Genomic DNA, 12,755 nt, shown 5'->3' with positions numbered 1-12,755 from the left:
TCATGCTGGCTGGTGTGAAAGCAATAGAATTAAATTAAAACTGAAGTATAAACATGCATCATGGTAGATTTGTGGACAGAAAGGAGCTTGGCTGCTGTGGGATGTGGGGGCCACGGTGGCAGTGCTGAGTCCAGCCCAGCAGCAGCCCCAGAGCTCAGGGTGGGCTCCTCCAGCTCTGCCAGGGGAGCAAGGGGGGATCCTGGAGCTGGGGTGGATCCTGGAGCTGGGGGAGGATCCTGGAGCTGGGGGAGGATCCTGGAGCTGGGGAGGATCCTGGAGCTGGGGAGGATCCTGGAGCTGGGGGAGATCCTGAAGCTGCTGCTGCTTGGAAACTGCTCTGGAGACCTCTGGCCCTGAGAGCCTCAGGCTTGGCCTGGCAGATTTGGAGATGTTTGGGGTCTCACAGTGCTGTGATGTTTGGGGTCTCAGAGCTGTGATGTTTGGTCTCTCACAGTACAGTGTTGTTTGGGGTCTCTGGCAGTGATGTGATGTGTGTGGGGTCTCTCACAGTGCAGTGATGTTTGGGTCTCTCTCAGAGCTGTGATATTTGGGGTCTCATCTGTGATATTTGGGGTCTCTGGCAGTGATATTTGTGGTCTCAGAGCTATGATGTGTGGGGTTTCAGGCAGTGAAGTTTAGGGTCTTAGCTGTGGTGTTTGGGGTCTCTGGCAGTGAAGTTTGGGGTCTCTGGCAGTGATATTTGGGTCTCTCTTAGTGCTGTGATGTTTGGGGTCTCTGGCAGTGATGTGATGTGTGGGGTCTCTCTCAGAGCTGTGATATTTGGGGTCTCTGGCAGTGATGTTTGGGGTCTCTCTCAGTGCTGTGATGTTTGGGGTCTCTGGCAGTGATGTTCAGGGTCTCAGAGCTGTGATATTTGTGGTCTCAGCTGTGGTGTTTGGGGTCTCTCAGAGTGATATTTGGGGTCTCTCACAGTACAGTGATGTTTGTGGTCTCAGCTGTGATGTTCTCTCCCTCGCAGTGCACGTGTGGGGTCTCTGGCAGTGATATTTAGGATCTCTCAGAGCTGTGGTGTTTGGGGTCTCAGAGCTGTGTTGTTCTCTCCCTCGCAGTGCACGTGCCGCAAGGACATGGTGAAGATCTCCATGGATGTGTTTGTCAGGGTGCTGCAGCCCGAGCGCTACGAGCTCTGGAAGCAGGGCAAGGACATCGCTGTGCTGGACCACATGAAGCCCACGGCCCTGAGCAGCCCCGAGCTGGACGCCTGGAACGAGACCAAGGCAGAGCTGAAGGCGAAGCTGCTGCGCAGGTGAGGAGGGCAGGGCTGCTCTGAGCCTGCCCTGGCCCCAGCTGGGGTTGGAAATAAACTCAAACTCTTTTCTTTCCCTCCTTTGTTCTCTTCATGCAGTTCCTCTGCCATTTGTCTGGGGTAGTGTGTCCCTCATGGTCCTGTTGCCTTCCCGTGTTATCAGAGCACGTTTTTCCAAGTGGGACACTCTGTGCCCCCTCACTCTCATCTCTTACCCTGGAACACCAAGAAAAATCTGTAGTGAGCATTTAGAGCTTCACTGATCAGAAAGCAGGAGTTTAAAAAAGCCCATCAGTTGCAAAGGGGATTTTATGCATGCCTTTCTGTGCTTCCTTTGATCTTTGTATTAATTTCCTACAAGTCTGTGATTTTTGTGTGTTACAGCATGCTTGAATTGAAAATTTGGCATGCTAACCTTCTCCTGTTGGAATCTTGCTTTATAGGATAGGAGATGAGGAAGAGGACAACAAACACCGGTATGTGACTTCCCAGCAACTTCAATCTTTCATTCTTTCTCCTGGCAAGTGTCTTAAAATAGCAGCCCTGGGACTCTTTTCCTCTGCCACTGAGGATTTTGTGAAAGCCCCCAGGAAATGTTCAGGCCTCGGGGTTCCTCAGGTTTCACCTTGGTTTGGATTTCTGTGATCTCTTCCTTCTCTGCAGAACCTCAGCTGTGTCCTGGCTCTTGTGGTTCTGGTTGGGAAGGGGAACTGGGCTGTGGAAGTGCTGCTGTGTTTCTGTGGCTGCTCAGGGTGCTGATGCTCTGCTGTTTGCACAGTGGAAGGCACTGTATGAACACCAGGGATTATTTTCCCTCCCTGAGCCTATTACCAAGCCTCTCTCTCAGCCTGAGCCTATTGCTAAAGATCCAGGTACTTTTTTTGCTTATCTGTTCAGTGTTTCCTGGATTATTCCAGCATTATCCTGGAGCAGTTTTGAAGCTGTTCACTGCTCCTCAGCAGCATTTTCTCCTGTGCTTGTGTCTTTCCAAGACATGGTTTTACTTGAAGCCTGACTTCTCTCAGCAGGATGGAGGGATGGGATTCACCTCTGCCCAAACCTTCACAGCTGTAGCTACTTAATTTAAATCACTTTGTGGTCTGTTCTTCAAAGAGTACAAACGCTGCTTTTTTGTCAGCTCTCTTGGAAAAAGGGAGCTTTTAAACTCTGCAGAGAGGTGTTATTTCTTCTCTCAGGTCAGCCAGACTTGGTTACCTTAAAAAACCCAACGTTGTTTACTTTTTGCCTTCAGCAGGAGGCTGTTTTAGTCCAGTCCCCACCAGCCCATTTCTGATGTGTGAATTCTGTCAGACACAGAACAGCTTCTCTTCTGGAAGTGCTCAGCCTTCAGCCTGTAGTTCTGGAAGCACTTCCTTTAAATGCTGAGCATTCTGCCTCTCTCCCCCACACCCCTGAGAGAGAAGAGCACTGCAAAACAAATCTTTTTTTCTCTCCTGTGAGTACAAAGCTCTGTGCTGTAATTTTTGCCTGGCATTTCCACACCACAGGAATAAAACACACTTTGCTAAAACCAGCTTGTTACACTTCACTGTGCTCCTCCTTCAGCTCTGGAATGTTCCAGCTGCAGTGGCAAAGTCTTACAGCTTTATCCTCCCCTCCCAGCCCACGTTCCCCTGGCAGGGAAGGTGCTGCGTGCTTGGAGCAGGGGTGAGGAGCAGAGCTGATCCTTCTGGGCTCAGCCCCTGTTCCTGCTAATGATGTCCTGCAGGTGTGAAGGCTCCAGCCCTTCTTGCAGGGCCACCATCTGCTCAGGGGCTGGCAATTAGAGCTCCCTGTGCATATGGATCAACTTGCTTTTCTATTCATCATTCATCTCAGGGGGAATTTTTTTCCCCCTCCTTTGTCAGTTTAAAGGCTGATTAAGGGCTCTTAACTGTGTTGTGCTCCAAATCTAATTAGCAGTTGAGTTTTCTGGGCTCTGAGGATGGGGAGCTGCTTCTTGGCTTTTCTAGACTTTGGGACTGATGAGTAAAGTGTGTTTTAGTCTTTGTCACACGATGGTGGAGGTGAGGCCACGAGGAAAATGCTGTTTCAACCAAAGAAGAGCTGCCTACATGCTAAAAATGGGGTAAAAATCACAACTTTCTGAATCAGTCCTTCTGGAAAAGGAGAACTTTTAGATTTAAACCTGAAATTCAAGGAGCAGTTCTGCAGATTCTGTAAATCCTGTGCTGTGCTGGATTACTGCCCCAGGGCTCACTGGGCTCACAGGTTTGGGCTGTTGCTTGCACAGAGCCAGAGTTTTGTCCTGGCCCAGGGCATCCTGGGGCTGGGGCAGAGCTGGGGAGGGGACCCAGCTGGCCCTGAGTGGCCAAAGGGAAATTCTGTGCCATAAAACTCACAGAGAGCAATAAAATCTGGGGGAGAGGAGGGGTCTGGTTTCTGAGGTGCTGTGTTTGGGGACTGCTCTGCCTGGGAGCTGCTGAGTGGATTTCCTGGGCTTCTTTCTTCCTTTTTTTATTCTTTCCCTCACCTATTGAACTGCATTTGTCTTGACTTGCAAGGTTCTGGCTCTTGTTCTTCCAACTTTCCCTCCCTGTCCCTCCTGAGCAGTGGGGAGTGTCTGAGGGTGCTTGGCCAACCCAAAAATCTTGTCCTGACTTCTGAGTTTCCATTTCTCTTTGCACTGTGGCTCCTGTAATCTTTGCCTTAGTGGCACTGAGATTAAAAAGAATGAACAGCACTGCTGTGGCCTCTTTAGTATTTGTCTGCTCTTATTAATATGCATATTTTTAGTTGGATTTCTTCAAGGCCTTGGACCTTCTGAATTTACTGCTGCAAAACCATAGACTGCCTATTGATTTTGCCCTGAGCATTCATTATGGGGTGTTTTTGGGAGCTGGCAGTGCTGGGTAATGTCTCAGAGCTGGAAGATGATGTTTTGCAGACTTCCAGCAGTTTGCCAAAGGGAGGCACGGGCAGAATGAAAGGAAATAATGGAATGGAGGCAGAGGATGAAAGAGAGATTTAAACAAGTTTTCATCTGTATTTTGAAATACAAGCAAAGTAGATGGAAAACACAATTAAAATCACTTTAACTGCAGCTTGTGAGCTTACATTAGTAATGGTAGGAAAAAGCTCTTCAGGAAACCCAGACAATTAATGGCTGCTGTGAATGGATCTTAAATGTTGTGTTATGCAGGGTTCATCTGCTCCCTTTCAGATATCTCTTTTACCCTGTAGCTATTTTAGCTACCTTGTGTTTTCTCTCCAAAGAAGATCCTTTTGTTTTGTATTTTAAACCAGTGATGGTTTTCTATTTTGAAGGCTGTTCTTTTATGTCAAATAACACTTCTGTACTTCCAGGTCTCACAGAAAAAGGAGTCAACCCAGAAGACACAAAACAGAGGATCAGAAGTCCCTTGGGGATGTCATGGCTATTGAAACTGCCTTGGAGGATGTGAAAGTAAAAGAGGAGCTGAAAAGGGGCCAGGATCTGGAGGAAGAGGAGAGGAGCAAAGGGATGGAGGGAGAAGGTGAGGCCAGAGCTCCAGAACACCTCTGTGAATAACTTGTCTACTGCTGTTTATTGCTGTTGAAATATCAGCAGAGTTTTCCCCAGTATTAAATCTCTGCTCACTGAAATATGTCATCATTCACAGCAGCAATTGATTTTTCCCTCTCTTTAAGGATTCAATCCAAATAGCTTTTTTGGCAGGGCTCGAAAATTCTATAGGCCCAAACTATTACAGGATTGTAAAAATATATATTATGTGAGGAATATTTTAAATTATTTCACAGAGAAACAAATAGATGTATTTTTGTGTCCTGCTCAGAAAAAGAATGATTTGTGCACTGCCTTGTGCAATTCATCTTTCCTCTTCCCCTCCCTTTATTCCCATTTTTCAGTCTGGATCCAGGGTTTGGGTGGGATCCACAGCTGCTGCACGAGTCCCTCTTGGGTTTCTTCAAGCTGGGCTGGAGCAGGGAGGCTTTTCAGCTTCCTCTGCTGGAAATATAAAACTTTACTGACAATGAGGACAGGCCATGACAGCTCCCAGTCCTTGGGGATTGCTCCTGCACATCCAGTCCCTGAGCACACCCTTGGCTCTCCTGTGGCACCTTTTCCTCGGTGTGCAGGAAAGGGTTGAGTTCTTGCTGGGAAAAAGCTGATTTTCTCCCCAACGTGTGCTGAAGTGGTTTTTGTGTCTGTGACACACTCACTCCCTCTCCAGCACTGCTTACAGGGAATCCATTTACATCTATTGTATATATCCATTATTTGTTTGGCGTTTGGAGAAACTGATGCTGCAAAGTGTTGAGAGAACCTCGATAATGATCTGAAAGGAAATCTGTGGAAGCTCTGGGAAGAGAATTGAGGGCTTTGTTCAGACTCTTTCAGCTAGACAGTGTGTTTTCTCTTTTTGTGGGAAATAAGGAGTTGGAGAACCATTGTTGCACAGTGCAGATATTTAATTTCTATTGCCCTAAGCTGGAGAGCATCAGCAGTGTGTTAAATTGTCTGCTCTTAGCTCTTGTACATGTTTAACACTTGATGCTTGTAATAAATGGCCCGAAAATGCTGATTTTTCTTTGGAGAGAGAGATAAGTGACAAGGACAGATCTGAGATCATTAGAATGGCCCAGGAATAATAAAAACTCTGTTCTAGCTGAGTGGCTTCCAAATCATACACTTCCAGTACTTCTTAAGAGCTCTGTGACTGTTGGCTCAGGAGGGAAAAGCTTATTTTCAGTGCCACTGGAGCAAACTCCAACCTGGTGTGGCTGCTCGTGAATATTCAGCTTTCCTGCTGCAATCCAGCAATTAAATCCCAGTGGCTCCTCTTGTTTTGCACATCCTGCTGTCTGCATTGCCTCTCACCAGTGTCTCAGGGCTCCATCCTGAAGAAGAAAACAGCATTTGTTTGGATGGCCCTGCTCATGGCAGTCCTGCTCCCCACCTCCTGCACTTCATTTCTTTATTCCTCTGGTTTTAATTTCACTTCATTTTCTGTTAGATGACCTTGAGAAGGAGAAAGAACGAGATTTCAGAGTAACCATGGTTCCAAAGTAGGTCTTGTGCTTTGTTGGTTATTTGGACAAGCTGAGTATTTATAACTCGAGGTTTTCAGGATTTCTGACCCAGATCCCTTATGGTGTTTACTTTTTGTTTTTGTGACTCAGCTTTGTATTCATAATTTATGATGTTGCTATTAATATATGTAGAATTCCTAGCAGGTTGTCTTGGGGCATTAGGAAGGAGAGTGTTGAGGCTCTGCCCTTGCAGCAGGAATCCTCCTGGGCCAGCAGCTCTTCCTGGGACTGTCCCCTCTGAGCCCCCTTTTCTCCCTCCTGAATCCCCTTTTCTCCCCCCTGAGCCCCCTTTTCTCCCCCCTGAGCCCCCTTTTCTCCTCCCTGAGCCCCCTTTTCTCCCCCCCGAGCCCCCTTTTCTCCTCCCTGAGCCCCCTTTTCTCCTCCCTGAGCCCCCTTTTCTCCTCCCTGAGCCCCCTTTTCTCCTCCCTGAGCCCCCTTTTCTCCTTCCTGAGCCCCCTTTTCTCCTTCCTGAGCCCCCTTTTCTCCTCCCTGAGCCCCCTTTTCTCCCCTCTGAGCCCCCTTTTCTCCTCCTGAGCCCCCTTTTCTCCCCCCTGAGCCCCCTCCCAGCTCCCTCAGCTTCTCCCCAGTTTCTTGAGCCCTGCTGAGGGTTCAGGTTGTCCCTGCAGGCAGCACAGCCCTGGTGTCCCTCCTGGGGAAGGACAGACAGACATTCCTCTCTTCCCCTACCTGTGCCTTCACTTCCTTTTCCTTCCTGGGAGTGTTCAGGGCTCTTGGAATTTTGCCTCCCTTTTTCCTGGCTTCTGATTCCACAGATTCACTTGCAAACTCATTTGTTCATCTTAATGCAAAAACTTTGAAGCACAGTTCTCTGTGCCAGCTGCTGTCAAATTACCCTTTAGAAGTCAATAAAAGCTGGTGAATGGCAGTTGTGGTGCTGTTGGGGAGAGAATTCTTGGAGTGTATAGAGACTAAATATGATCTGGTTTTGTGCAACTGGGGAGAAATCCAATTTGCCTTTCATTCAATATGTTTGTTTCTCCAAGGAAATTCAATATTCCTTTCTCTGTGATAGAACAAACCAGTTTATCTGAGGCACTGCCTACACGAGTACAACTATAATTATTGGAGCTGGACTTGTTCCCATTCTTATAAGTTAGTGTAAATAAAGTGATCAGACTTCTGGGGAATGCTGGGGTTAAGGTGGTCCCTGGGGGATTTCATCAGGGATTTTGGCACTTTATCCTATTTTGGATATTTTCTCCATTATGTGATGGTTATTGTGATTTTCCATTCGTGGGTTGGGCTGGTCAGGTTTGGTGTGGCCTGGAGGGGTCTGGCTGGGTCAGGCTGTCCCTGATTCTCCCAGCCTGGAGTCTCCCCTGAGTGGAGAGCAGGAATTTTAATCACTGCTGTAAAATGGGAGTGTGTGGATCCCTTCACAGGGAAGAGAGGTGGGGAAGCCTCTGACAGGGCAGTCTTGCCTCTGGTGACAATACTGAGATGTTTATCTGCTCAAGAGGTGTTGTCACATCCAGGAGGGCTGAGCAGATAAATGGAGTGGCAGTGAGCTGGGAGAAACAAGGACATGGGTGTGAGTAAAGGATATCTCAGGATCCAGCTGAGTGCTGCACCTGATTTATGCCTTAAAAGCATTTTTTAAAAAAAGCTTGATAGCAGAAATCTTTGGGTAATAATGATCCAGGTGTCTTTGTCAGTTCTTCATTTCCTGGGGCTGCTGGGTGCACTGACACACAGTAATACCCAGAAAAGAGCTGTGCTTGCAAACACAGGGAGCAGCAAGCTACTGATACAGAGTGGGGGTCTCCAAACTCCTTGATTGCTCCTCCTTATCAGCAAAAACCATCTGAGCTTGCTTCCTGATGTATGTCTTTATTTATTTATTTACACATTTATTCATATATAGCATAATATGCTCATTATGAATGTACAGAAAAACAGAGATTAGAAAATGAAGGCATTAAGATAAAAAATATACTGTTTAAAATATTTATTTTATGAATGGTACAAAAAGATTTCATTCCTGCACTGGTGGATGGTTTTGTACCCCTGACTTTGGAGGCTAAAACCTTGAAACACAGTCATGGCTCATGTGACATATTAAAGGTTTTTTTGCACACTGTCCAGTTTCCCAGGGATTTAGATATTTTCCCTCCAGGAAACATTCTTTTTAGCAGCCCTTGTGCTCCAGTCAGGAATTTAATAGTCCATAGAAATGACACAAGTATTTTCTTTCTTCTCTAGGTCAGTGCTGAGGCACAGCTGAGTGTGTGCAGCTTTCAGAGTGCCCATTGGAAAGCAATAATTCCATGGTGCAATAATTCCACGGAGTGTGCTAGCCCAGCACTGGGCTCTGGGAAAGCACAGAAATGCAATAATTCCGTCCTAGCCCAGCACTGAGCTCTGAGAAAGGAGACAATGCAGTAATTCCGTCCTAGCCCAGCACTGAGCTCTGAGAAAGGAGACAATGCAATAATTCCGTGCTAGCCCAGCATTGAGCTCTGAGAAAGGAGACAATGCAATAATTCCATGGAGTGTGCTAGCCCAGCACTGGGCTCTGGGAAAGCACAGAAATGCAGTAATTCCATGCTGGCACAGTGGGCAGCACAGAAATGCAGTGATTCCATGCTGGCCCAGTGGGCAGCACAGAAATGCAATAATTCCATGCTGGAACATGCTAGCCCAGCACTGGGCTCTGAGAAAGGAGACAATGCAATAATTCCATGCTAGCCCAGCACTGGGCTATGGGAAAGCACAGAAATGCTATAATTCTGTGCTAGCCCAGCACTGGGCTCTGGGAAAGCACAGAAATGCAGTAATTCCGTGCTGGCCCAGTGGGAAGCACAGAAATGCAATAATTCCGTGCTAGCCCAGCACTGAGCTCTGGGAAAGCACAGAAATGCAGTAATTCCGTGCTAGCCCAGCACTGGACTCTGGGCAGCGCAGAAATGCAGTAATTCCATGCTGGCCCAGTGGGCAGCACAGAAATGCAATAATTCCATGCTGGCCCACTGGGGAAGCACAGAAATGCTGAGTTCCCAGGAGCTGTTGCCTATTCTCTCTCCAGGCGAGTGCAAGGCCCGGGCGCGGCCCCCCAAGGCCAAGGGCGAGCGGAAGAAGAAGCAACCGCTGTTCCCCCCTCAGCCGCCTGCGCTGCCCCCCCAGCAGCCCCCCGAGGCCGGGCCTGGCCCAGCGCGGCCCCCGGGGCCCGGCCCAGCCCCGGCCACGGCGCAGCCCCGGCCGCCGGCCCCGCTGAACGTGGTGCAACCCTCGGAGGCGCCCGCCGAGGAGGACGACTTCAGGCCGCGGCCCATCATCCCCATGCTGTACGTGGTGCCCCGCAGCAAGAAGGTGGTGTTTGACAAGGAGCACATGTCCTGCCAGCAGGCCTTCGAGCAGTTCGCCACCCAGAAGGGGCTGGGCTGGCGCGAGCCGGGCCCTGCCAAGGACGAGGACGGCGCCGAGGCCGAGCACGGCCCGCTCACCACAGAGGTCAGTGGTCAGGGGCTGGGGTCAGTGTTAGTGGGCCAAGGTGAGCGGTCACAGGCCAGGGTCAGTGGTGATGGGCCAAGGTGAGCGGTCACAGGCCAGGGTCAGTGGTGATGGGCCAAGGTGAGCGGTCACAGGCCGGGGTTGGTGGTCAGTGGTCAGGGTCAGGGGCCAAGGTCAGTGTTAATGGGCCAGGGTCAGCGGTCACAGGCCAAGGTCAGTGTTAATGGGCCAGGGTCAGTGGTCACGGGCCAAGGTCAGTGTTAATGGGCCAGGGTCAGTGGTCAGGGTCAGTGGTCACAGACCAAGGTCAGTGTTAATGGGCCGGGGTCGGTGGTCACAGACCAAGGTCAGTGTTAATGGGCTAGGGTTGGTGGTCCCGGGCCAGGGCCAGTGGTCACAGGCCAAGGTCAGTGGTCATGGACCAAGGTCAGTGTTAATGGGCCAGGGTCAATGTTAATGGGCCAGGGTCCGTGTTAATGGCCAGTGGCCGGCATGAGGACGGCTCCAGGAGCAGGCTGACTGGGTGCACAGCCTGGCCTAGAGGGCGGCAGCCTGGCCTGGGCAGGGTTAGAGCTGGATCAGCTCTCGGGTCCTTCCAACCCAGACCAGGCTGGGATTCCGTGGTTCACAGTTTCTGTGGAGTCCCCAGCTGGGTGTGTGATTGAGCAGACTTTTCATGAGCTGATGGAATTGGCAGCTTGTAGATGTTCTGAGGCTGGCCTGGTTTGAAGGAAACTCTGCAGTTTACCCAACTTCTGAAGAGTTAGTGTTGGCTTTGATCTGCTCCAGGAGCTGGCTCAGGCGGCCTCAGTGGTTCAGCCAAAAGGCAGAGGAAAGTTTGCTGTGTGAATCCAAGAGCCCTCTATGGCAGGGGCTCTGCCTCTCCCGTTCCCTCCCTCGGGGTGCCCTTCCAGCTCCTTGTGCTTCCTTCCAGGCTGCTTCTGCCTTCTCCAAGATGAAGATGGAGATCAAGAAGAGCCGGCGGCACCCGCTGGGCAAGCCCCCGACGCGCTCGCCGCTGTCCGTGGTCAAACAGGAGACCTCCAGTGACGAGGGTGAGTGAGCAGCATGGGCATGGGGGTCCTGTCTGACCTGGGGACTGCTGAAACCTTTGGCAAAACTGGGTGTCCTGAAACTCTTGTGTTACACGTAGCTGGTAGGGAATGCAGCGTGTTCCCGTTTTGATAACCCAGCTGGAAACAAAACTCCTCCGTGGGAGGTGTCACTTCTCACCTCCCACCCTTTTTTCACTCAAGAAAAATATTTTACTGGCTGCAGAATGAGGCAGCGTTTTGGGCAAAGGGAAAAAAGAGTTTGCAGAAAATAATATCTTAAAGGCAAAGCTGTGTCTTGGGCAGTGCAGTGGGATGAGATCTGTTCCCCTTGGAGGCAGAGGAGGTCAGGTCTGCCCTCGTGTGAGGAAGGTCAGTCCTAACCTTCTGCTTGGCTCCTAATTCACGTCACTGTTGGGGTCCAGCTTTCCTTGGCAGATGCAGAAATGAGAATTAAAATGTTTTTGGTGTTTGACTGTACATCACTGATTCTTCTATTCCCACATTCCAGGCCCCAACAGTCTGGGCCAAGGGGAAAGAAAAGATTCTTACCCCTCACTCTGTTTTGTGTGATTTCCCACTCTGGGGCCTCTCCCACATTACCCAGAATATGGACAAGCCCCAGGAAGGAGCTTTTGTGTGCTGGGTCGGGCACAAGGCAGTCCCTGCTCACAGCTCCTCATCCAGAGGACAACATCTTCCCTGTTCACTCTCATCAGGAATGCATGCATTGATTTTGGAGCAGCCTCCTGCAGGAAGGGCTTCTCCTGAGCACCCAGAGCTCCTTTCCTTGCCAAGGAGGGTGCATTTGGTGCCTTCCAAGTGTGTAATGTGGAGTGAAGTGTGCAGAGGCAGCTGAGACTTATCTTGTTGTGGTGTGAGACCTTGGAACCAGCTCTGTGCTGGAGGATCCTCATTAGGCAAATTCTTCTCACTGCTTTGACTTGTTGGATGGTGTTTGGGGACTTGGCTGGTGGAGCAGGAGCAGCTCTTGTGGAACTGGCATTTCCTGGGGACTGATTTACAGCTCTGCTGGGCAAAGTCTGATCAAACAGATCCTTCCCTCCCCTCCAGGGAAAGGAGGCAGCTCCCTGCACCCCGGGCTGTTCCAGGGAGTGATCTGCAGGCTGCAGCAGGAACAGGGAGCCTGTAAATGAAGGGAAGGCACATGTGACACAAAGGTTCAGCCCAGACAAATAGTTGGCCATGTGGGAGCCATCCTGAATGCCTTGTGTCCCCCTGGATCCATCCTGGCAGGAGCCAGGGTGACAGCACATGAGTCATTCCCTTCCTTCTCTCCCTCTGTCACTCTGCATCAGGCTGCTGCTTTCACTGATTTCTCTGGTATCAGAAATCCTGGCCTGTCACCTGATGGGCCTCAACTGAAATTTGGAGAAAAGCGGGTTTTGATTCATGTCTTAAAAATAAAGAAGATAAGACACTTTTCAGGAAGTAACCCTCATATGAAATGTGACAGAGCCACACAGCCAGCACTCATCATTTCAAAAAAGGGATTCATTAAACACAATAAAAATTCCACATTGTCTGGCAAATATGGGCAACATTTAAAATCTGAGATGTAAACTCAGCCATTAACATTTTACTCCAAGTTCCTTTTATCCTTTCAGGTGACCCAAGAGTCAGAAAATCTTCAAAGGGAGGGAGAACTGAGGAGGAGACTTAGACTTGTAGTGCAGAACATAAACTGCTTATTTCCAGTAATTAACAGTGAAGCAGTGAACAATTTGGTTTAATGTGCTGAGCTCTGGGGATAATGTTCTTCCAAGATGGTTTTGAGTTCCCTCTTCTTTTGGAAACTTTGCAGATTGGTGATGCAGGGAGTGATTTACACTCAACCTTGTGTGGAAAATTTCTTTAACACTTAGAGTGACTCAAAAGTCCTTCATAAG

General features: G+C 49.4%; 1 protein-coding gene across 2 annotated transcripts in view; it reads left to right on the top strand.

Annotated features, from left to right (window-relative positions):
* Positions 1 to 12,755, top strand: part of KDM4B (lysine demethylase 4B) — a 68,659-nt gene that overhangs the window by 40,893 nt on the left and 15,011 nt on the right. Inside the window, exons 9-13 of one of the 2 annotated variants that reach the window (XM_033082029.1) lie at positions 1,071 to 1,267; positions 1,711 to 1,743; positions 4,595 to 4,764; positions 9,369 to 9,793; positions 10,728 to 10,848. In XM_033082029.1, the coding sequence (XP_032937920.1) occupies positions 1,071 to 1,267; positions 1,711 to 1,743; positions 4,595 to 4,764; positions 9,369 to 9,793; positions 10,728 to 10,848 (946 nt within the window). The remainder of the gene's footprint in view (positions 1 to 1,070; positions 1,268 to 1,710; positions 1,744 to 4,594; positions 4,765 to 9,368; positions 9,794 to 10,727; positions 10,849 to 12,755) is intronic. The other variant, XM_033082030.1, reaches the window with a different exon arrangement.

This window comes from Catharus ustulatus, chromosome 29, assembly GCF_009819885.2.
Source record: "Catharus ustulatus isolate bCatUst1 chromosome 29, bCatUst1.pri.v2, whole genome shotgun sequence".
In the NCBI taxonomy this organism is placed as follows: Eukaryota; Metazoa; Chordata; class Aves; order Passeriformes; family Turdidae; genus Catharus; species Catharus ustulatus.
Note: the sequence above shows the minus strand (reverse complement) of the source record. Positions and strands in the feature narration are given on the sequence as shown.